Source organism: Diceros bicornis, chromosome 6 (assembly GCF_020826845.1).
Source record: "Diceros bicornis minor isolate mBicDic1 chromosome 6, mDicBic1.mat.cur, whole genome shotgun sequence".
Lineage (NCBI taxonomy): Eukaryota > Metazoa > Chordata > Mammalia > Perissodactyla > Rhinocerotidae > Diceros > Diceros bicornis.
The window spans coordinates 66,991,421-67,015,121 of record NC_080745.1 but is presented as its reverse complement, the minus strand read 5'-3'; the positions used below and the strand labels follow the sequence as shown (position 1 = coordinate 67,015,121).

Genomic DNA, 23,701 nt, shown 5'->3' with positions numbered 1-23,701 from the left:
TGGCATTTATGGCCATGGTGTTTCTCCCTTTGAAAAAAGATGAATGTAGTTTGGAGGAGGTGATTTCTGGAGTTAAATGTCTCTTTTTAAGGTATCAGGTAGAGGGCAGTAGAAAAGAGGAAGGTTTGAGATACTTTGTGTGAGCTTCTGGCAACAGTTATTAAGTTTGTAGTTGTTGTCACTCAGCGGAAAGGTATGATGTATTCCTCTATATGATATGTCTGTCTGGCATTGGTGTTTTGGGGCAACCCACTCCTGGGGCTTTGGAGAATGGGGGCTGATGAGAATTGTCTTTTAAGGCGTAGAAGGTCTCTGCCACAAAGCTTGTCCTCATCTGAAAGGATAGTCTCTGCAAAAAGCTGTGCCTTTCTGTTCTGTGAGGACGAGCAGCCATTGCTCATTGTTTACATAGTATTGAGTTTCTATACCATAGGCCCTTCTTCTTTGGAATCTCTCAGACTAAGGGTCAGGTCTTTGGGGAGGAAGAGCTTGTTAAGCCTCTTCTTCCCTGTTTCCTTTTTAAAACTATTATTGAAGAATTAGAAAGATGATAAACCAAAGGGTTAAATTAAAAAGAAAAAAAAGTACATCCTGCCCTTCTTAACTTCACAATGACTACAACATGTATTGTACTTGATACGAAACTCTTATAGACATATACTAATTAACAATGCTATGTTTATACAACCAACCCCTTATCTTTTTAGTTATCTTAGCTCTTCCCTCTATGTCCTTCTCTCTGTGTACTTCTGTGACTGTCCTTGGAATAATTTGGCTGGTCATGTGCCCAGATGGCACCAATTGGACAAGTGGATCAAGGACAGTTTTCAAAAAATGTGTTGGTGTGGAGAGTGGTGAACCAGGAGCCAGCCAGCATGAACTCTGTGCTACTTGTGTGTTGGAATTGAGATCCGGAGTGCCAGTTCTCTACTGTCCTTGAACCTACCCCTGACACAAGGCTGTTCTCTTCTTTGGCTGCAGTTAAACTCTGTGCATAGCTCTGTACCATAATAGCTTATGGTTCTAAAAAAGGGGATCTTGGCTCCCTTTGAAGTCCAGATCCAATCACATTCCATGATCAGTGCATAATTTTGGAGGCAACCCTGAGTGAGGGAAATAGGAGCAGTTTTAGTTGACATGAGGGAAATAGCAGTTTTAGTTGACAGTTACGTGCTGTTTGGTTTTTGTTTGTTTGTTTGTTTGTTTTATAGATACTAGGAAGGAAGCAGAAACAGAAGGGGAGAGGGGTGTGAGAGAGGAGATGTAAAGAAGAGATATGAGAGCAGATGTAGAGGGCCTGCTGAGGTGATTTATGCTGAGAAAAGTTATTTGGGAGTCTTTTAGTGTTGAGAGTGAGTAGTGGAAAGGTAATAGTGAGGTAATAAACACTTGCATTCTAATAAGTAGCTGAAGATCAAGAGAAAAAGGGGACCAAATACATGAAAATAACCTGGAGCAGCCAGTAGGTGGAGAGAGTTATAAACCAGAGTTATAGATGAGTGTTGGTAGCAAGTCTAATTAGGCGCACCATTTATATGTAAGCTTCCTGCCCTTTAACATTTAACTCCATCTGGCACCTTTGTTTAATCTCATCTTAATGGAAAGAACACTAAACAGGAGACCAGTTCTAATCCCAGTTTAGTCACTAGCTAGTTGGGGTGGTGGAGGAAGTGGGTGTTTTCTAATCCCAAAATGAGGAAATTGGATTAAATGACCTCGAAGGTCCTTTATAGCTCTAGAAATCTATAATCAGCTATGTTGAAGCCACACAGACTTAGAACTCCCATCATCTAAGGTCAGAGAATAGAAGACAATGTGTGTGTACTGACGTATAGGACACCAGACAGTTGATAGAATGAGTGTAAAATCAGGGAAATGATGAAGGAAAAAAGCAGTATTGCATGGGATATTGGGGGCATTCCCTCTTGAAGAATTGTGGTCCCTGATGTCAGAGGCTTGTGGGAGCCAATTTTAAGGTTGCTTTGTTCATTTTAGCTGCCTATTAAATTCTCTCTAGAGAGTGACTACTTCAGGTGAGAAAACCCTAGGTTTTTTTGGAGGGGAGGGGCATCTGACTTGAATTATCAGGGGCAGAATGCGGATCCCCCCCAACCCCGGTACTGACTCTCAGAGTATTGCAGTGCTGGACTCTCCTTCTCAATACTGTTTGGCTCTGCTGATGTCTGTGGCAGTTGGGACACAGGTCACCTTTTGTCCTGTGCCGGAATTGCTCTCTTCCTCGCCTCATATTTTTCACTTTGTCGTCCTTGACGCTGAATCCCAGAGATCAAGATTAGCTGTAGTCCAGCAGAGGAGCAATAAATCATTGCTTCCACTTCCTTTTCTCCAGGTTTTCTGCCCCTTAATTACCATATAACCACTGCTGAGGCTGCATCTTGGTGCTGTGTGTGCTGGAGACAAAAGTCCTTGTTGATTGGATGTGTGCAAAAGCTGCTTTGTCGCTCTCCAGCCATTATGTTTTGCAGAGTGCCACGTGTGCTACCCATCCTTTTCTCTTGTCTCCTGTGAGTTTATAGAGTCTGATTGTCAGGTGATTTATCCATTAGCAGGGCTTGTCTAAGCTCTGGGATTAGGGGGTGGAGTGGGCAGCCCTTAAATAACTCAGCAAGATGGTCTTTATTAAGGAGGGAGGTTTGGGCTGGGTTAGTGATTTTTATGTGGATTTTAGCTAGTCCCCTTCATTCTCTGAGCTCCTGGTAGGAGCTAAGTAGGTTGTGTGATCCAGAATTGGCTCCCATGGAGGTTTTTTTTTGGTCCAGTCCAACAGATCGCATGTTAACAGACAACATCAAAAGGGCCAGCTGCCTATCATTTGCCTTTCCGTTATGAAACTTCAGAGAACTTGAGTCGGGGCAGGGGTGAAGAGTTCATAAGTGAGGATGCCTACCTCCTTCATCCCTAGCAAGGCTTTTTGGCTATTTGAGGGGAAGATTCAGGCTTTAGAAACAGAATGTAGACAGGCTCTTGTACTTTTCCTTGCCTGCTGTTTCTTTACTGTACCTATGCTTTTAGAGGATTGAGAGTGAGGGGTGATGTGTGGCAAGCAGCAAGTGTCTGGAGAGTTTTACTCCTACTCATCGTTCCCTGCTGTTTGAAATCAGAGCTTTTCTAAGAGTAGTGAACTTCACACAAAGCTCAGACAGCATTTGAGAGTGGACTTCTTTGCTGGCAAAGAAGCAGATAGGGTCTTAGAAAAGGTAAGGTTAAGCCTTTTTTTGTGTCTGTGGAAGTGCAGAAGGTTGAAGGGGGGAAGCAGAAGGACTACTGATTGTTTGCAGCTGCTGAACCCCTTCTTTATAGTTTCCCATCAAGTAGGGGAGCTAGGCACAGGGGCAATCGTCATGATGGGCAAAGGAGCAGGATTCATTTCATGGTCTTGGGTGAAAGAGTTCAAGGCAACTGATAATTTCTTTTATGCTTAATATTTATTTGCAAAAATGTGTTTAAAGCTGCGCTGTTAACCTAGGGACTTGGCAGTCAAGTCTCTTTATTGAGATTGCTTTGGTTTTAGCAATCTCTTCCCTCATTAAGGATTGCCAGGCAGAACGGGCACCTTTTTGGTAAATGTTGTCATGGTTGGGAGAGGACAAAGCAAGCTGCGCTTTTGTTTGTGTAGTTAAAACGGTTAAGGACGTTTTTTTTCTCTTCATGTGCTCTCTTCCTATCTAGAGCTGAAGCCTACCTATAGGTTCTACAGTATAGCTGGCACATCTGGTGACCAGTTAGAATTGAAAGATGTCCCTCTTAGCAATGATATTTGAAACAGATACATAGCTAAAACTTGGTTACATGAGATGCTTGCAGCCTAGGGTGAGAGGGGGACCCTCATTTTGACTTGTAAATTGAACAAATTTGGTGGGGTAAATTTGCAGTAGTGAATTTGGAGCACAAAGATGTCCATTTCATAGTCAGATTTCTGAGCTTAATTGCTATTTATGAAGTGGCAAAAAGAAGTGGATTTTTAAAAACCTTCTATGGGCAGATAAGCAGACACAGGCTTGGAAGGGTCAGTGCTTTCTTCAAATATACCTACCTTACCTTTTTTTAAAAAGTCCTTAGTAACTGTGATTTACTCATTCTAGCCCTATTTGGATTTCTGTAAAGCTAGTCTATTTTCATTTAACTTTATTGATTATACTTTGAATAGCTTATTGATGTCTTTTTTTTTTTTTTTTAAGCCTTGATAAATTTGCTGAAGTTCCTTATGTCAAATGAGACCGTACTTTTGGCCAAACACAACATTTTTACGTTAGCCCTTATGGTGAGTAACAAAAAAAATAATTCTTTTTCTAAAGCAATGCACTAAGGCAGAGATGGTCCAGTTTGAAACAGGAGCTGGTGTTCTGGGGACTAAGCCATAGGGGGAACCGGGCCTTTATTTTTCTTTTGTATCAGAATCTCTAGGCTGGTGCTTCCCACTCTCAGCTATGTCTTTGGTAAACCTGGGACTCTTTCTCTTTTATGAGAGTATATTGTGTGGCAAGGGCAGGTATAGGTCAGATCTCTGTGTATGAATGGTGAGCCTTGGTCCCAGCAGAGAGACTGTGTTAGACTACTATAGTCTTTATGTTGGTACGTAGCAAAGCCACTAGGGGTGTCCTAGCCAGATGAGTGTTTCCATCATGGCTGCACATTGGTTTCTGAGAGACATTACAGATGCCTGCTTACCTGATTGATTATTTAAGGTAGAAGGAGGGCGTTGTGCCTTTTGACTGTCTTCTCAGAATATTACCCAATGTGTTCATAAGTGTTTAACATTTGGGTGAAAAAAGCCCTGATTTGTAGCATTTGCTGATTTCTGTGGTAAAACTATACCTACTGTGGCAAATTTCAAGCTATCAGTGTGACATCATTGAATGCAGAGTTGGGAGGAGATGAGCAGTAATGCACCATTATATGCTATTCCCACCACACAGATATAAGATGTGTAAATTAATCTCAAGAGCGCAGATAATAGTAAAAGGTAGAAAATAATTAGGAAGTGATGAGTTTTGAGTATTACTTTCATTTTAATATAATTTATTGAATTTTAAGTTTATATAAGTTAATTTTTAATAATGGCTTTCTTTGACAACCAGCTCACAAAATTCCTGAAAATTTAAGGATCAGCTCTTACAAGCTGATGAGAGCTCTCTACAGCACACCACTGACAGTACCCTTCTGGTCTTCATAGTGTGATGCCTATATCTGGGCTTTTGCTTCTCTTTTAGATTGTGAACCTATTTAATATGTTTATCACATATGGCGACACATTCCTGCCCACTCCCAGCAGCTATGATGAACTCTACTATGAGATTATCCGCATGCACCAGAGCTTTGACAACCTCTACTCCATGGGTAAGCTGTCTTTTCTTTTTACTCCTCTGTCCCCATCAGCTGTGATTTTTGGCATATAAGAGGAAAAGACTACAAAAGGTTACCTCTAGTTGCTTGGTGCTCTTGCTTAGTGTAGAAATTTAATAGTCTTCTCTTCTCAGGCAATAGGAAGTTATATGTGGACTTCTTTGCCTTCGGGAACTCAGAATTCATCTCAGTAGAAAGCTGGTTAGCAGCCCTCTAGCCCTTTCTTGATGTTTGTAAGAGAGAGAATAGGGAGGCTTGTGGATTTAGTGAATGCCAGTGAGAAGGGAGTGAAAGAGTGGGTGGGAATTGACAATAGCAAATAGAAGAGCTTGGATCCCAAAGGAATATTTTGTGATTTGAGAAGGTACAGGATTTTAAGGAGTTTTAATATACCTATGTCTTTTTAGCATAACTTAAAAGAGGAAGTGGGCATTAGATAAAAATCTTTCTTGCAAACCTTTTGGTGATGGGCTCACTGAAAATTTACTCTGTGGCCGTAGTGCTTATAACTTATTTATAAGAGGTCATATGTCCCTGTAAGTTTGATTGAAGAGTTTAGTCAACCTACTTGGAGTTTGAAAGGTCAGGAAAGATTTCTGTAGATTGCACAGAAACAGAAAGCCACTGAGTAAAGCTGTCTACTAAAAAATTCCAACTTATTAGCTTTATTGAGGAGTAATTGATATATAATAAACTATACTCATTTGAAGTATACAGTTTTTGATAAGTTTTGACATACATTTATGTATGTGAAGCTATCACTGCAATCAGGATAATGAACATATCCATCACCTCCCTAAAGTTTACTTGTATCGCTTTATGTCCCTCTTAACACCTCTATCCCTTGCCCCCCAAACCTGAGCAATCACTGATCTGCTTTCTGTGACTGTAGATGAGCTTGCTTTATCCCTTTTGTTGAGACTATTTGTGAAAACTCCGTTTTCTGCTTGGGACTCCTGTATCATGAGAAAAGTAGAGGGGATTTAGAACAAGGGCCAGGAGAAAGAGTAGAGGCAAACAGGGGAAACGAAGGATTGCCTAGGGGGAAAAGTTTTTTTTTTCCTAATAGACTTTATTTTTTAGAGCAGTAAAGGAAAACTTTTTGAGAGAGCCATATATAGCTTTGCTATGATGTCTTAGGTGATGGGAGTAGGGCCTTGTATTAGTAGGATGTTTTCAACTGCAAGTATCAAAAACTCTGAATTTAAACTATCTTAAACAATAGGAAAATTATTTCACTTTACAAGAATTCTAAGGAATGACAGTTCCAGAATTGGTTGCAACACTGTTTGCAAGGACCCACGTTTTTTTCTGTTTCTCTGCTCTCTCATTCTCAGTGTAATAGCTTTTTAGCATCAGATCAGCTCCCCTCAGGATAGCAAGTTCCAGTTGTCACATCAAGACACAGGTCTCTTTTTAGGAGCTCGGAGGCCTTCCATGAGAGTCCTCTAGCAGACTTCCTGTTGGCCAAATGTGCTTCGTGTACACTGGTGTGGTTTGCATCTATCTGGCTTTACTAACGTCCTTGTTTTGGGAGTATGTAGAATTTTCTGAGGGTAAAGAGCTGCCCCAGAGGCTTTAGCACCCATTAATAGATTAATAAAGATGTCTTTCAATGAGAAAAGGAAAGAGAGTTGGAGTGGGGGAGATATTTTATAGAAGCCTGATGTGCATGCCTATACAAGCCTCTGGGCCATGTACACAGTCAAATGAGATAAGCCCTTGTAGCTATAGCAACGAGATAGGAGAGGATTTTTGAAAATCCCGCCAAGGGAATTAAAATGTTAACCAGTAGAGCACAAATAAGAAAGTGAAAAATTTTACCGAATGAAACACAACAAACAGTAGGAGATGGCATGTTGCAGTGCTCTCCATTTTGTATAAAGTATGATGAAACTTCTGGTGGAAAACCATTTTTTTAAGTCAATTGTTTTGAGATATAATTTATATAAATAGTAAAATTCACCCCTTTCTTTTTGGTGAGGAAGATCAGCCCTGAGCTAACATCCATGCCAATCCTCCTCTTTTTGCTGAGGAAGACTGGCCCTAGGCTAACATCTGTGGCCCATCTTCCTCCACTCTATGTGGGATGCCGCCACAGCATGGCTTGATAAGCGGTGCATTGGTGTGTGCCCGGGATCTGAACCCAGGCTGCCAGCAGCAGAGCGCGCACACTTAACCGCTACGTGACGGGGCCAGCCCCAAAATTCACCCTTTTTAATGTACAGTTTGAGTTTTGACAAATGCATCACAAAAAATCAAGATATAGAAGAGTTTCATCATCTCAAAAATTTCTCTTGTGCTCCTAGGAGGTGAACTCCTGCACTTAGCTTCAACCCCTAGCAACCACCGATCCGTTCCCTGTCCTCATAGTTTTGCTTTTTCTAAAAAAATGTATATATAGATGAGATCATATAGTCTTTTGGGTCTGGCTTCTTTTACATAGTAATTCATTTGAAATTCATCTATGTTGATGTGTGTATAAGTAGTTCATTCCTTTTTATTATGGAGTAATATTCCATTTTAGGAATATGCCAGCTTAGTTTATCCATTATCAGTTGAAGGACATTTGGGAGGTTTCCAGTTTTTTTTTGTTGTTGTTTTTTGGTGAGGAAGATCAGCCCTGAGCTAACATCCATGCCAGTCCTCCTCTTTTCGCTGAGAAAGACTGGCCCTGGGCTAACATCCGTGCCCATCTTCCTCCACTTCATGTGGAACGCCGCCACAGCATGGCCTGACAAGTGGTGCGTGGGTGTGCGCCCGCCATCCGAATCTGGGCCGCCAGCAGCGGAGCGCTCGCACTTAACTGCTACACCACGGGGCCGGCGCCAGAGGTTTCCAGTTTTTATCGATTATAAATAAAGCCCTCCTAAACCTTCTTTTACAAGGTTTTATGTGAAAACAAGTTTTCATTTCTCTTGGTTATATATCTATGAATGGGATTTTGGGGTATTGTGGTAAGTATATATTTAAATTTATCAGAAGCCACCAAACTGTTTTCCAAAGTAGATGTACTGTTTTACATTCCCTTCAGCAGTGTGGAAGAGTTGTAGTTGCTCCGTATGCTAGCCAGCACTTTTTTTTTTGGCTTTTTATAGGTGTGCAGGGAGATCTCATTATGGTTTTAATTTACATTTCCCTGATGAATAATGATGTTGAACATCTTGTCCTGTTCTTATTTACCATCCATATATCTTCTTTGGTGAAGTGTTTGTTCAGATCTTTTGCCCATTTGTATTGCATACCCGTGTCCATGGCAGCACTGTTCACAATAGCCAAGAGATGGAAGCAACCCAAATGTCCATCAATGGATGAGTGGAAAAATAAAATAGAGTATATACATATAATGGGATACTTTGCAGCCTTAAAAAAGAAGGAAATCTTTTTACATGCTATAGTGTGGATGAACACTGAGAACATTATGTTAAGTGAAAGAAGTGAGTCACAAAAGGACAATACTGTATGATTCCACTTATGTGAGGTATCTAAAGTAGTCAAATTCGTAGATATAGAAAGTAGAATGGTGGTTACCAGGGGATAGCGGGGAGGGTGCAAAGGGAGTTGTTTAAGAGGTATAGAGCTTCATTTCTACAAGATAAAAAGGTTCTAGAGATCCATTTCACAACAATGTAAGTATATTTAACACTATTGAACTCTATACTTAAAAATGGTTAAGATGGTAAATTTTATGATATGTATTTTTTACCACAATAAAAAAAACTAAACCAAACTCTGGACTTTATTTGGCTTCTACTAATTTTTCCTCTAATGTCCCTTTTGAATTCCAGGATCCCAACCATGTTGCCACATTACATTTAGTCATAATGTCTCCCTAGTCTCTTCTTGTCTCATGGTGTCTTACTGTTTTCTTGTTTTTCATGACCTTGACAATTTTAGGGAATTTTCTTCAATTTGAGTTTGTCTCATGATTTACTCACAGCTGGACTGGGGTTATGAATTTTGGGGAAGAATGCCACAGAGTCAGCTTGGCCTTTTCGTCACCTCAGGGATATATGTTATCAACATGACTTATCACTGGTGATGTTCACCTTGATCACTTGGTTAAAGTAGTGTTTGCAAAGTTTCTTCTCTGCAGAGTTGTTTTTTCTCTCCCTTTCCATTCTTGGTTCTTTGCAAGCAAGTCACTAAATGCAGCCAACACTGAAGTTGGTAGTGGGGGTGGAGGTGGGGAGCTCCACTTCCTTGTGCGGAGAGTGTCTACATAAATTATTTAGAATTCTTCTATAAGGAGAACTGGGTTGTTTGTTTTCTTATTTTTGAGATATGAGATTTTTTTGTGTATCTTATACACTAGCCCTTTATGTGTTTTGTGAATATTTTCTCCCAGATTATAGCTTGTGTTTTTATTTTCTTAACAATGTCTTTTTTTAAATTTTATAATGCTGTTTATTGTTTGCTTTTTTTTTTTTAAACTTGTATTTTGAATAACTTTAACATTGTTTTTAACGAGATCCCTATTGATGAATATTTAGGTTATTTCTAGTCTATTATAAATAATGCTGCAGTGAATAACTCTGAGTATGCATCATCACACCCATGTGGAAGGAAATCTGCAGAATAAATACAAATGGAATTGCTAGATCCAAGGGTGTGTATATATATAGTTTTTTGATTTGTTGTTCTTTTTTTTTTATAATTTAAAAAAATTTTTTTTTTTTTATTGTTTGTCAGTCACCATATAAAGGCATCCCTCCACCCCTAGTGCCCACCCCCCACCTCCCTTGCCCCTGGTAACCACCAAACAGTTCTGTCTGTCTGTGTATTAGTTTATCTTCCACATATAAGTGAAATCATGCAGTATTTGTCTTTCTCTTTCTGGCTTATTTCGCTTAACATAATACCCTCCAGATCCATCCATGTTGTTGCAAATGAGACGATTTTGTCTTTTTTTATGGCTGAGTAGTATTCCATTGTGTATGTTTACCACATCTTTATCCAATCATCAGTCGAGGGACACTTGGGTTGCTTCCATGTCTTGGCTATAGTGAATAATGCTGCAATGAACATAGGGGTGCGTAAGCCTCTTTGGATTGTTGATTTCAGGTTCATTGGGTAGATACCCAATAGTGGGATAGCTGGATCATAAGATATTTCTATTTTTAATTTTTTGAGGACTCTCCATACTGTTTTCCATAGAAGCTGCACCAGTTTGCATTCCCACCAGCAGTGAAGGAGGGTTCCCATTTCTCCACAGCCTCTCCAGCATTTGTTCTTTTTTTGTCTTGGTGATTATAGCCATTCTGACGGATGATATCTTAGTGTGGTTTTGATTTGCATTTCCCTGATGATTAGTGATGTTGAGCATCTTTTCATGTGCCTATTGGCTATCTGTATCTCTTCTTTGGAGAAGTGTCTGTTCATTTCCTCTGCCCATTTTTTGATCAGGTTGTTTGTTTTTTGTTGTTCAATTGCGTTAGTTCTTTATATATTATGGAGATTAATCTGTTGTCGGATATGTGGTTTGCAAATATTTTTTCCCAGCTGGTGGGTTGCCTATTCATTTTGATCCTGCTTTCATTTGCGTTGTAGAAGCTCTTTAATCTGATGAAGTCTCACTTGTTTATTTTTTTGTTTGTTTCCCTTGTATGAGTAGACATGGAATTTGAAAAGATCCCTTTATGGCTGATGACAAATAGTGTACTACCTATATTTTCCTCTAGGAGTTTTATAGTTTCAGGTCTCAGCTTCAGGTCTTTGATCCATTTTGAGTTAATTTTTGTGTATGGCGAAAGAAGATAGTCTACTTTCATTCTTTTGCAAGTGGCTGTCCAGTTTTCCCAGCACCATTTATTGAAGAGACTTTCCTTTCTCCATTGTATGTTCTTAGCTCTTTTGTCAAAGATTAGCTGCCTGTAGATGTGAGGTTTTATTTCTGGGCTTTCAGTTCTGTTCCGTTGATCTGTGTGTCTATTTTTGTACCAGTACCATGTTGTTTTAATTACTATCGCTTTGTAGTATGTTTTGAAGTCAGGGATTGTGATGCCTCCAGGTTTGTTCTTTTTTCTCAGGATTGCTTTAGCTATTCAGGGTCTTTTGTTTCCCCATATGAATTTTAGTATTCTTTGTTCAATTTCCATGAAGAATGTCCTTGGGATTCTGTTTGGGATTGCGTTGAATCTGTAGATTGCTTTAGGTAGTATGGACATTTTAACTATATTTATTCTTCCAATCCAAGTGCATGGAATATTTTTCTATTTCTTTATGTCATCATTGATTTCACTCAATAATGTCTTATAGTTTTCATTATATAGGTCTTTCACTTTCTTAGTTAAATTTATTCCTAGATATTTTATTCGTTTTGTTGCAATTGTAAATGCGATTGTCTTCTTGAGTTCTCTTTCTGTTAGTTCGTTATTGATATATAGACATGCGACTGATTTCTGTAAGTTGATTTTGTATCCTGCAACTTTGCTGTAGTTGTTGATTATTTCTAATAGTTTTCCAATGGATTCTTTAGAGTTTTCTCTACATAAGATCATGTCATCTGCAAACAGCGAGAGTTTCACTTCTTCGTTGCCTATTTGGATTCCTAATCTTCCTTTTTTGTGCCTAATTGCTCTGGCCAGAACCTCCAGTACTATGTTGAATAAGAGTGGTGAGAGTGGGCACCGTTGTCTTGTTCCTCTTCTCAGTGGGATGGCTTTCAGTTTTTCCCTGTTGAGTATGGTGTTGGCTGTGGGTTTGTCATATATGGCCTTAATTATGTTGAGGTGCTTTCCTTCTATACCCATTTTGTTGAGAGTTTTTATCATAAGTGGATGTTGGATCTTGTCAAATGCCTTCTCTGTATCTATTGAGATGATCATATGGTTTTTATTCCTGGTTTTGTTAATGTGGTGTATCACATTGATTGATGTGCGGATGTTGAACCATCCCTGTGTCCCTGGTATAAATCCCACTTGATCATGGTGTATGATCTTTTTAATGTATTGCTGTATTCGGTTTGCCAGTATTTTGTTGAGGATTTTTACATCTATGTTCATCAGGGATATTGGTCTGTAGTTTTCCGTCTTAGTGTTATCTTTGTCTAGCTTTGGTATCAGGGTGATACCAAAAGCCTGGGTTCGTAGAATGTGTTGGGAAGTGTTCCATCTTCCTCTATTTGTGGAACAGTTTGAGAAGGATAGGTGTTAAATCTTTGAATGTTTGGTAAAATTCTCCAGAGAAGCCATCTGGTCCTGGACTTTTATTTTTTGGGAGGTTTTTGATTACTGTTTCAATCTCTTTACTTGTGATTGGTCTATTCAGGTTCTCTATTTCTTCTTGATTCAGTTTTGGGAGGTTGTATGAGGCTAAGAATTTATCCATTTCTTCTAGATTGTCCAATTTGTTGGCATATAGTTTTTCATAGTATTCTTTTATAGTCTTTTGTATTTCTGTGGTATCTGTTATAATTTCTCCTTTTTCATTTCTAATTTTATTTATTTGAGCCTTCTCTCTTTTTTTCCTGGTGAGTCTGCCTAAGGGTTTGTCAATTTTGTTTATCTTCTTAAAGAACCAGCTCTTAGTTTCATTGATCCTTTCTACTGTTTTTTTTAATTTCAATTTCATTTATTTCTGCTCTAATTTTTATTATTTTCCTCTTTCTGCTGACTTTGGGCTTTGTTTGTTCTTCATTTTCTAATTCTCTTATGTGTAGTTTAAGATTGCTTATTTGGGATTTTTCTTGTTTGTTAAGGTGGGCCTGTATTACTATGAGTTTCCTTCACAGGAGCACTATTGCTGCATCCCATATGAGTTGGTATGGTGTATTTTCATTTTCATTTGTCTCCAGATATTTGTTGATTTCTCCTTTAATTTCTTCAGTGATCCATTGGTTGGTAGCATGTTGTTTAGTCTCCACATCTTTGTCACTTTCCCGTTTTTTTCCTTGTAGTTTATTTCTAATTTCATAGCATTATGGTTGGACAAGATGCTTGTTATGGTTTCAATCTTCTTAAATTTATAGAGGCTTGTGTTGTTTCCCAGCATATGGTCTATCCTTGAGAATGTTCTACGTGTGCTTGAGAAGAATGTGTAATCTGCTGTGTTTGGATGGAATGCTTGTTATGTGTGTATTAAGTCCATCTGGTCAAGTTTTTTGTTTAAGTCCACTATTTCCTTATGGACTTTCTGTCTGGATGATCTATCCATTGATGTAAGTGGAGTGTTAAGATCCCCTACTGTTATTGTGTTGTTGTTAATATCTCTTTTTAGGTTTGTTAATAGTTGCTTTATGTACTTTGGTGCTCCTGTGTTGGGTGCATATATATTTATAAGTGATATGTCTTCTTGATGGAGTGTCCCTTTTATCATTGTATATTGCCCCTCTTTGTCTCTCATTACTTGTTTTATCTTGAAGTCTACTTTGTCTGATATAAGTATGGCAACACCTGCTTTCTTTTGTTTGCCATTAGCTTGGAGTATTGTCTTCCGTCCTTTCACTCTGAGCCTGTGTTTGTCTTTAGAGCTGAGATGTGTTTCCCGGAGGCAGCATATTGTTGGGTCTTGTTTTTTAATCCATCCCACTACTCTGTGTCTTATGATTGGAGAGTTCAGTCCATTTACATTTAGTGTAATTATTGATATATGAGAGCTTATTGTTGCTATTTTATCGCTCTTTTTCCGGTTCTTTTGCGTTTCTTTTGTTTCTTGTCCCATGTGTTTCAGACTACCAATTCAGTTTGGTAGTTCTGTATGGGGGTTCTCTTAGTTTTCTCTTTCTTTATCTTTTGTGACTCTGTTCTGATCATTTGATTAGTGGTTACCATGAGGTTTGTATAAAAAATCTCGTGGATGTGATAGTCCACTTTTTGATGGCCCCTTATTCCCTTAGACTAAGTCGATTTGATCCCTTTCTTCTTCCCCTTCTAAGTTATTATTGTCACATTTTATTCCTTCTTGTGTTGCGAGTTTGTGTTTCACATGATGGGGTTATATTTATTTTTGGTGCTTAGCTTCCCTTGATCTTTGGTTTTATAATTAAGTGTTTGCTAATCTATTCTGATAGAGAGCTGCAATTTTTCTGGTTTTGTTGGCCTATTTTCCTCCTTGTTCAAAACTTTGAATCCCCTGTCTCTTTTTTTCCTCCAGCATGAGGGCCTTCTTGAACACTTCTTGTAGTGGGGGTCTTATGGCAGTGAACTCCTTTAGCTTTTGTTTATCTGGAATAGTTATTATTTCTCCATCATATCTGAAGAGAATTTTCTCTGGATTGAGTATTCTTGGATGAAAGTTTTTGTCCTTCAGAATTTTGAATATATAGTTCCCCTCTCTCCTAGCTTGTAAAGTTTCTGTCGAGAAATCGGCTAAGAGCCTGAAAGGAAATCCTTTGTATGTTACTTCTTTTTGTCTAGCTGCCCTTAATATCTTTTCTTGCTCATTGACTTTTGCCAGCATTACTACTATATGCCTTGGAGAGGGTCTTTTCGTGTTGATATATTTAGGAGATCTGTTTATTTCATTCACTCTATTTCCTGCTCCTTCCCCAGGTTTGGAAAGTTCTCAGCTATTAGTTCTTTGAACAAGTTCTCTGCTCCTTTTTCCCCTCTCTTCTCCCTCTGGAATGCCTATAATCCTTGTGTTGGATTTCCTAATTGAGTCAGATATTTCTCGGAGAGTTTCTTCATTTCTTTTTAGTCTTAGTTCTCTTTCCTCCTCCATATGGAGCATTTCTGAATTGCTGTCCTCAGTATTGCTAATTCTTTCCTCCATATTGTCAGCCCTAACGCTTAAGGCTTCCAGATTTGTCTTTATCTCCTCTATTGTGTTTTCCATCTCTAAGATTTCTGCTTGGTTTTTCTTTATAGTTTCAGTCTCTTTTATGAAGAAACTCCTGATTTCATTGAATTGTCTATCTGTGTTTTCTTGTATTTTATTAAACTTTTTTATGATAGTTATTTTGAATTCCCTGTCATTAAGGTTCTACGTTTCTGTGCTTTCTGGGTTGACTTCTGGGTGCTTGTCATTTTCTTTTTGGTCTGTGGATTCAATATATTTTTGCATAGTGCCTGTCAATGTTGGCTTATTTTTCCTCATAGTGAAAATATATGGTCCCAGTTTCCTCTTGCTGCCGCTGGCTGGGAGTCAAGGGCTGTGTATTTTGGCCTGCCTCGATCTGTGGGTGCTCTGGTATGCCCCCAGCTGAGCTGGGGCATAGTTGAGCTGAAGCGCCGCTGATCTGAAGCATGGCTGAGAGGAGGCAGCTTGGGGGGTGAAGTGTGGGAACAGCTGGAGCTGGAGTGTGGGAACAGCTGGGACTGGAGCACAGCTAGACCAAAGCAGCTGGGGCTTGGGTGCTGGTGGGTTGAAGCAGCTGCAGCTGAAGCATGGCTGGGCTGAAGAATCAGAAGCTGGAGCACCACTGAGCTGAAGAAGGTGGAACTGGAGTGTGGCTGGGCCGAAGTTGCTGAAACTGGAGTGCGGCTGGGCTGAAGTTGCTGGCACCAAGTCAGCTGGAGCCTGAGCACAGCCAAGCTGAAGCAGCTGGAGGTTGAGCCTAAGGAACTGGGAACGGGTCACGGTCAAGCTCATGCAACTGGGGCTGTGGCGCAGTGGAGCCAGGGCAGCGGGTGCCATGGCGGGTCCAGCCAGAGCAGCTACAGCTGTGGTAGGTGGGGCCTGAGCTGCTGCCGCCTCTGCTGACCACCACTGCTGGTGGGGCCAGGGCGCTTGGGGGCCCCTGCCTCTGTGGGTGGGGTACAGTCTCGCTGCCGCTGCTGATGGGGCCTGGGCGCCTAGGGGCTGCTGCCTCTGGGGGCAGGGCACAGTCGCACTACTGCTGCTGGTGATGCTCAGGTGCCTGGGGGCCGCTGCCTCTGGGGGTGGGGCACGGTCACGCTGCCACTGCTGGTGGGACCGTGGCACTGGGGGGTTGCCACCCCTGGTGCCCAGGCGCTTTGGGGCTGCTGCATCTGGGTGTGGGGCACGGGCACACTCTGCTGCTGGTGGTGCCCAGGCGCCTAAGGGCTGCTGCCTCTGGGGGCAGGGCACAGGCAGGCTGCCCTGCTGGTGGTGCTCGGGTGCCTGGGGGCCGCTGCCTATGGGGCCAGGCAGAGCTGAAGTGCCACTGGGCTGAAGTGCTGGGCAGGCTGGGTGGAGGAAGGGCACGTACTTTTGCTTCTCTGATCTCAGAGGTCTCTTGCCTCGCTGTTGCTCTCTGTTCTCCTGAGAGGCTAGCTTGTCAAAAGTCCCCTTGCAACAGTTCTGCTCCCTCTGTAGGGGGATTCCCCACCAGCTGTGAGGGGTCTTGGAGAGCACAGATTTTCCTGCAGAGAGCCACCGCCCCCCCTTCCCCGAGAGCTGCGTGGTCTCAGTCTCCCAGTTGCAATCTTTGGGGAAGGAGGGGAGCTGCTCTTACCTGTTTCCACTTACTGGGGGGATTCCAGCACTGCTGTCCTTGGGTGTACAGCTGCCTGGGTGCGTCAGACGTCCCCTGTGTTGTGGGAATGGCTTCTGTTGGAATATGAATGTCCTTTTTCTTGTGGCTTAGAGGCGAAGAGTTCAGTGGGGTAAGCTCACTCCGCCATGATGCTGATGTCCTTAACAATGTCTTTTGAAGAAGTTTTTAGTTTTGGTAAATACAGTTTATTAATTTTTTTCTTGTATCGTTTGTGTTTTTTGTGTAGTAGCTAACAAATCTTTGTCTAATCCAAGGATAAAATGATTATTTCTTATCTTTTCTTCTAGAGTTTTATAGTTTTACCACCTTAACATTTAGGTCTAAGATTTATTTCGGGTTATTATTTCTCTCTATACTGCTAGGTTTGGCTTGAGGTTCATGTTTTGTATATGGATGTTCACTTGTTTCAGCACCATTTGTTGAAAAGACTGTCTTTCTCCATTGAATTGCTTTGGCGCGTTGGTCAAAAATCAATTCACCATATGTATGTAGATCTATTTCTGGATTTTATATTCTGTTCCCTTGATGTATGTGTCTGTTCATTCACAAATAACACTGTTTTGGGGCTGGCCCCATGGCCTAGTGGTTAAGTTTGGTGGGCTCTGCTTCGGCGGCCCAGGTTCAGTTTCTGGGCACAGACATACGCCACTTGTTGGCAGCCATGCTGTGGTGGCGACCCACATACAAAAAAGTAGAGGAAGATTGGCACAGATGTTAGGTCAGGGTGCATCTTCCTCAGAAAAAAAAAAAGAAAAAAACGGTCTTGATTACTATAGTTTTGTAGTAAGTCATGAAATCAGGTAGTATGAATCCTTCAACCTTGTTCTATTTCAAAATTGTTTTGGCTATCTTAGGTCCTTTACTTTTCCATATGAATTTTAGTGTATGTTTTTTTCAAAAGCCTACTGGAGGGGCCGGCATGGTGGCTAGTGGTTAAGTTTGCGTGCTCTGCTTTGGCCGCCCTGGGTTTGCAGGTTTGGATCCCAGGCGTGGACCTACATGCTGCTCATTAAGCCGTGCTGTGGTTGTGTCCTACAGACGAGATAGAGGAAGACTGGCACAGATGTTAGCTCAGGGACAATCTTCCTCAAGCAACAACAACAGAAAAAACACTACTGGAATTTTGATTAAGATTATGATGAGGGCTGGCCCCATGGCTTAGCAGTTAAGTGCGCGCGCTCTGCTGCTGGTGGCCCGGGTTCGGATCCCGGGCGCGTACCGACTCACTGCTTCTCCGGCCATGCTGAGGCCGCGTCCCACATACAGCAAGACGTGCAGCTATGACATACAAGTATCTACTGGGGCTTTGGGGGAAAAAATAAATTAATAAAATTATAAAAAGAAAAAAAAAAGATTATGATGAATCTATAGATCATTTTAAGGAAAATTGAGGGCCGGCCCCATGGCTTAGCGGTTAAGTGCACACGCTCCGCTGCTGGCAGCCCGGCTTCGGATCCCGGGCACGCACTGACGCACTGCTTCTCTGGCCATGCTGAGGCCGCGTCCCACATACAGCAGCTAGAAGGATGTGCAGCTATGACATACAACTATCTACTGGGGCTTTGGGGGAAAATAAATAAATAAATAAATAAATAAATAAAATTATTAAGGAAAATTGACATCTTACTAATACGTCTTACAATCCATGAACAGACCATATTTCTCCATTTATTGGAAGTTGTCTTTGATTTTTCTCATCAGTATTTTATAGTTTTTAGCATGCAAATCTTCTACATATTTTATTAAATTTATCTCAAAGTATTTCAAGGATTTGAGTGCTATTGTAAATGGTATTTTTTAGAATTTTAATTTTTATTTGTTTGTTGCTAATATATGAAAACACTATTGATTTTTTAAATTTGACCTTGTATCCTGTCATCTTGTTAAACTCACTTGTTAGATTTAGTAGCTTCTTATAACCTTTTTGGGATTTTCTATGTAGACAATCAGGTTGTTTGTGAATAAAATAGTTTTATTCCTTCCATTCCAATCTGTATAACTTTTATTTCTTTTTCTTGCCCTATTTCATTGGTTAGGACCACCAGTAGTATGTTAAATTAGCATGGTGAGAATGGGTATACTTGCCTTGTTTCCAGTCTTAAGGTGTAAGGATTCAGTTATTCTCCATTAAGTGTGGCATTAGCTATAGATTTTTTAGAGATGCCCTGTATCAGCTTGAAAAAATTCCCTTTTGTTTCTAATTTCCTGTGAGTGTCTCATTAATGAATGTTGGATTCTGTTTAAAAAGTTTTAGCATTTATTGAGATAATCACATGGTTTTCCTACTATAGACTGTTGATATAGTGATTGATTTTTGAATGTTGAACCAACCCCGCCTGATTGTAACATCATTTTTATGTGTTGCTGGATTTGATTTGGCAATATTCATGAGGGATGTTGGTCTGTAATTTTATTTTCTTATGATGTCATTTTGGTTTTAGTATCAGGTGATACTGACCTCATAAAATGAGTTGGAGAGTATTCTCTCATCCTCTATTTTCTGGAAGAATTTGTTTAGAAGTAGTATTATTTCTTCCTCAAATGTTTGGTAGAATTTGTCAGTGAAGCCAAGTGGACCTGGAATTTACTTTCTTGGAAGGTTTTTAACTATGAATTCAATTTCCTTAATAGATATAGGACTGTTTAAGTTACCTATTTCTTCTTGAGTGACTTTTGGAAGTTTGTGTCTTTCAAGGAATTTGTTTTATTTCATTAAATTGTGAGTTTTATAGGCATACAGTTGTTCGTAATATTTTAAACTTTTAGTGTCTGTAGTCAGTACTGATTTCCTTTCTTTTATTCTTGATATTGGTAATTTGTATCTTCTCTTTTTCTGGGTCAGTCTGGCTACATGTTTATCAAATTTATTGGTGTTTATTCAAAGAACCAGCTTTTAGTTTCATTGATTTTTTTTTTCTTTTTTTTCCTCTGTTGTTTTTCTGTTTTCTATTTCATTGATTCTGCTGTTATTTTTATTTCCATTTATGTTGCTCTTTTTATTCCTGAAGATCCAGATTTCCTTCTGGTATCCTTTCTGTCAGTATTAAGAATTTTCTTTAGCATTTTTTTTTGAGCTCTCTTTCTGTTAGTTCATTATTAGCATACAGAAATGCAACTGATTTTTGTAGATTGATTTTGTACCCTGCAACTTTGCTGTAGTTGTTGATTATTTCTAATAGTTTTCCAATGGATTCTTTAGGGTTTTCTATATATAAAATCATGTCATCTGCAAATAGTGAGAGTTTCACTTCTTCGTTACCTATTTGGATTCCTTTTATTCCTTTTCTTGCCTAATTGCTCTGGCCAAAACCTCCAGTACTATGTTGAACAGGATTGGTGAGAGTGGGCAGCCCTGCCTTGTTCCTGTTCTCAGAGGAATGACTTTCAGTCTTTCCCTGCTGAGTGTGATGTTGTCATAAATAGCCTTTATTATGTTGAGATACTTTCCTTCTATTCCCATTTTGTTGAGAGTTTTTATCATAAATGGATGTTGTATCTTGTAAAATGCCTTCTCTGTGTCTATTGAGATGACCATGTGGTTTTTACTCTTTGTTTTGTTGATGTGATGTATCACGTTGATTGATTTGCAGATGTTGAACCATCCCTGCGTCCCTGGTTTAAATCCCACTTGATCATGGTGTGTGATCTTTTTAATGTATTGCTGTATTCGGTTTGCCAATATTTTGTTGAGGATTTTTGCATCTATGTTCATCAGTGATATTAGTCTCTAATTTTCTTTCTTTGTATTGTCTTTGTCTGGCTTTGGTATCAGGGTGATGTTGGCCTTGTAGAATGATTTAGGAAGTGTTCCATCTGCCTCTATTTTTTGGAATAGTTTGAGAAGGATGGGTATTAAATCTTCTTTGAATGTTTGGTAGAATTCGCTGGAGAAGCCATCTGGTCCTGGATTTTTATTTTTTGGAAGGTTTTTGATTACTATTTCAATCTCTTTACTTGTGATTGGTCTATTCAGATTCTCCCTTTCTTCTTGGTTCAGTTTTGGGAGGTTATATGAGTCTAAGAATTTATCCATTTCTTCTAGATTGTCCAATTTGTTGGCATATAATTTCTCATAGTATTCTCTCATAATCCTTTGTATTTCCATGGTATCCATTGTAATTTCTCCTCTTTCATTTCTAATTTTATTTACTTGAGCCTTTTCTCTTTTTTTCTTAGTAAGCCTGGCTAATGGTTTGTTGATTTTGTTTATCTTTTCAAAGAACCAACTCTGTTTCATTAATCCTTTCTACTGTTTTCTTGGTCTCAATTTCATTTATTTCTGCTCTGATTTTTATTATTTCTCTCCTTCTGCTGACTTTGGGCTTTGTTTGTTCTTCTTTTTCTAGTTCTGTTAGGTGTAATTTAAGGTTGATTATTTGGGCTTTTTCTTGTTTGTTCAGGTGGGCTTGTATCACTATGAGTTTCCCTCTCAGGACTGCTTTTGTTGCATCCCATATGGTTTGGTATGGCATATTTTCATTTTCGTTTGTTTCCAGATAGTTTTTGATTTCTCCTTTAATTTCATCAATGATCCCTTGGTTGTTCGGTAGCATGTTGTTTAATCTCCACATTTTTGTCACTTTCCCAGTTTTTTTTTCATGGTTTATTTCCAGTTTCATAGCATTATGGCCTGAAAAGATGCTTGTTATGATTTCAATCTTCTTAAATTTATTGAGGCTTGCTTTGTTTCCCAACATATGGTCTATCCTTGAGAACGTTCCACGCGCGCTTGAGAAGAATGTGTAGTCAGCTGTTTTTGGATGCAGTGCTCTCTATATGTCTACTAGGTCCATCTCATCCAGTTTTTCATTTAAGTCTACTATTTCTTTTTTTTTTTTTTTAAAGATTTTATTTATTTATTTTTTCCCCCAAAGCCCCAGCAGATAGTTGTGTGTCATAGCTGCACATCTTTCTAGTTGCTGTATGTGGGACGCGGCCTCAGCATGGCTGGAGAAGCGGTGCATCGGTGCACGCCCGGGATCCGAACCTGGGCCGCCAGCAGCGGAGCGCATGCACTTAACCGCTAAGCCACCGGGCCGGCCCTAAGTCTACTATTTCTTTATTGACTTTTTGTCTGGATGATCTATCAATTGATGTAAGTCGGGTATTAAGATCCCCTACTATTATTGTGTTGTTGTTAATGTCTCCTTTTAGGTTTGTTAAAAGTTGCTTTATGTACATTGGTGCTCCTATGTTGGGTGCATATATATTTATAAGTGATCTGTCTTCTTGGTGGAGTGTCCCTTTTATCACTGTATATTTCCCTTCTTTGTCTTTCTTAACCTGTTTTATCTTGAAGTCTACTTTGTCTGATGTGAGTATGGCAACACCTGCTTTCTCTTGTTTGCCATTAGCTTGGAGTATTGTCTTCCATCCTTTCACTCTGAGCCTGTGCTTGTCTTTAGTCCCGAGATGTGTTTCCTGGAGGCAGCATATTGTTGGGTCTTGCTTTTTAATCCATCCTGCCACTCTGTATCTTTTGATTGGAGAGTTCAATCCATTTACATTTAGGGTAATTATTGATATATGAGGGCTTAATGTTGCTGTTTTGTCACTTATTTTCTGGTTCTTTTGCGTTTCCTTTGTTTCTTGTCCCATTTGTTTTGGACTGCCAATTCAGTTTGGTTGTTCTGTCTTATGACTCTTCTAGTTTTTTCTTTATCATATGTGATTTTGTTTTGATTATTTGATTTTGTTTTGATTATTTGTTTAGTGGTTACCTTGAGGTTTGTGTAAAAAATCTTGTGTATGAGATAGTCCATTATCTGATGGCCTCCTATTTCCTTATACTAAGTCAATTCAATCACTTTCCTCTTCCCCTTCTAAGTCGTTCTTGTTATACCTTATTCTATCTTGTGTTGTGGCTGTGTGTTTACATTGATGAGGTTAAATTTATTTTGGTGAATTCCTTCCTTTGAGCTTTGATTTTGGTATTTAAATGGTTGCTAACCTATTCTGGTAAAGATCTACTATTTTTCTGAGTTTATCTACCTATTTTTCTCCTTGCCCCAAGCTTTGTATTCCCTTTCTCTTCTTTTTTTCAGGCCTGAGGGCCTTCTTGAGTATTTCTTGTAGTGGGGGTCTTGTGGCCGTGAACTCCCTTAGCTTTTGTTTATCTGGGAGAGTTACCATTTCTCCATCATATTTGAAGGATATTTTTGCTGGATAGAGTATTCTTGGCTGAAAGTTTTTGTCTTTCAGTATTTTGAATATATCATTCCAGTCTCTCCTAGCCTGTAAAGTTTCTGTTGGGAAATCCACTGAAAGCCTGATGGGAGTTCCTTTGTACTTTATTTTTTGTTTTTGTCTAGCTGCCCTTAATATTGTTTCTTTGTCATTGACTCTGGCTAGCCTTACCACTAGGTGTCGTGGAGAGGGCCTTTGCCTGTTGACATATTTAGGTGACCTGTTGGCTTCGCTTACTGGTATTTCCTGCTCCTTCCCCAGATTTGGGAAATTCTCAGCTATTATTTCCTTGAATAGGCTCTCTTTTCCTCTTTCCCTCTCTTCTCCCTCAGGAATACCTATTATTCTTATGTTACATTTCCTTATAGATTCAGATATTTCTTGGAGACTTTCTTCATTTCTTTTTAGTCTTAGTTCTCTTTCCTCTTCCATCCTGGAGCATATCTGTATTCCTATCCTCTAAAATGCTAATTCTTTCCTCCATATTGTCAGCTCTATTCTTTAAAGATTCCAGATTCTCCTTTATCTCCTCCATTGTGTTCTTCATCTCCATCAGCACTGATTGGTTTTTCTTTATGATTTCAGTCTCTAGGAACTCCTAATCTCATTGAATTGTTTGTCTGTGTTGTCTCATATTTCGTTGAGTGTTTTTATGATAGCTATTTTGAAATCTCTGTCGTTTAGGTTATGGATTTGTGTGTCTTCAGGGTTGGTTTCTGGGTGCTTGTCATTTTCCTTCTGGTCTGGTGA

The 23,701-nt window shown here is 39.6% G+C and overlaps 1 protein-coding gene across 10 annotated transcripts in view; it reads left to right on the top strand.

The window, feature by feature from the left end:
* The window catches only part of ARMH3 (armadillo like helical domain containing 3), a 185,031-nt gene that overhangs the window by 82,272 nt on the left and 79,058 nt on the right, over positions 1-23,701 (top strand). For all 10 annotated transcript variants that reach the window (XM_058543838.1, XM_058543836.1, XM_058543831.1 and 7 more), the window contains 2 exons: positions 4,200-4,282; positions 5,232-5,358. In XM_058543838.1, coding sequence (XP_058399821.1) covers positions 4,200-4,282; positions 5,232-5,358 — 210 coding nt within the window. The remainder of the gene's footprint in view (positions 1-4,199; positions 4,283-5,231; positions 5,359-23,701) is intronic.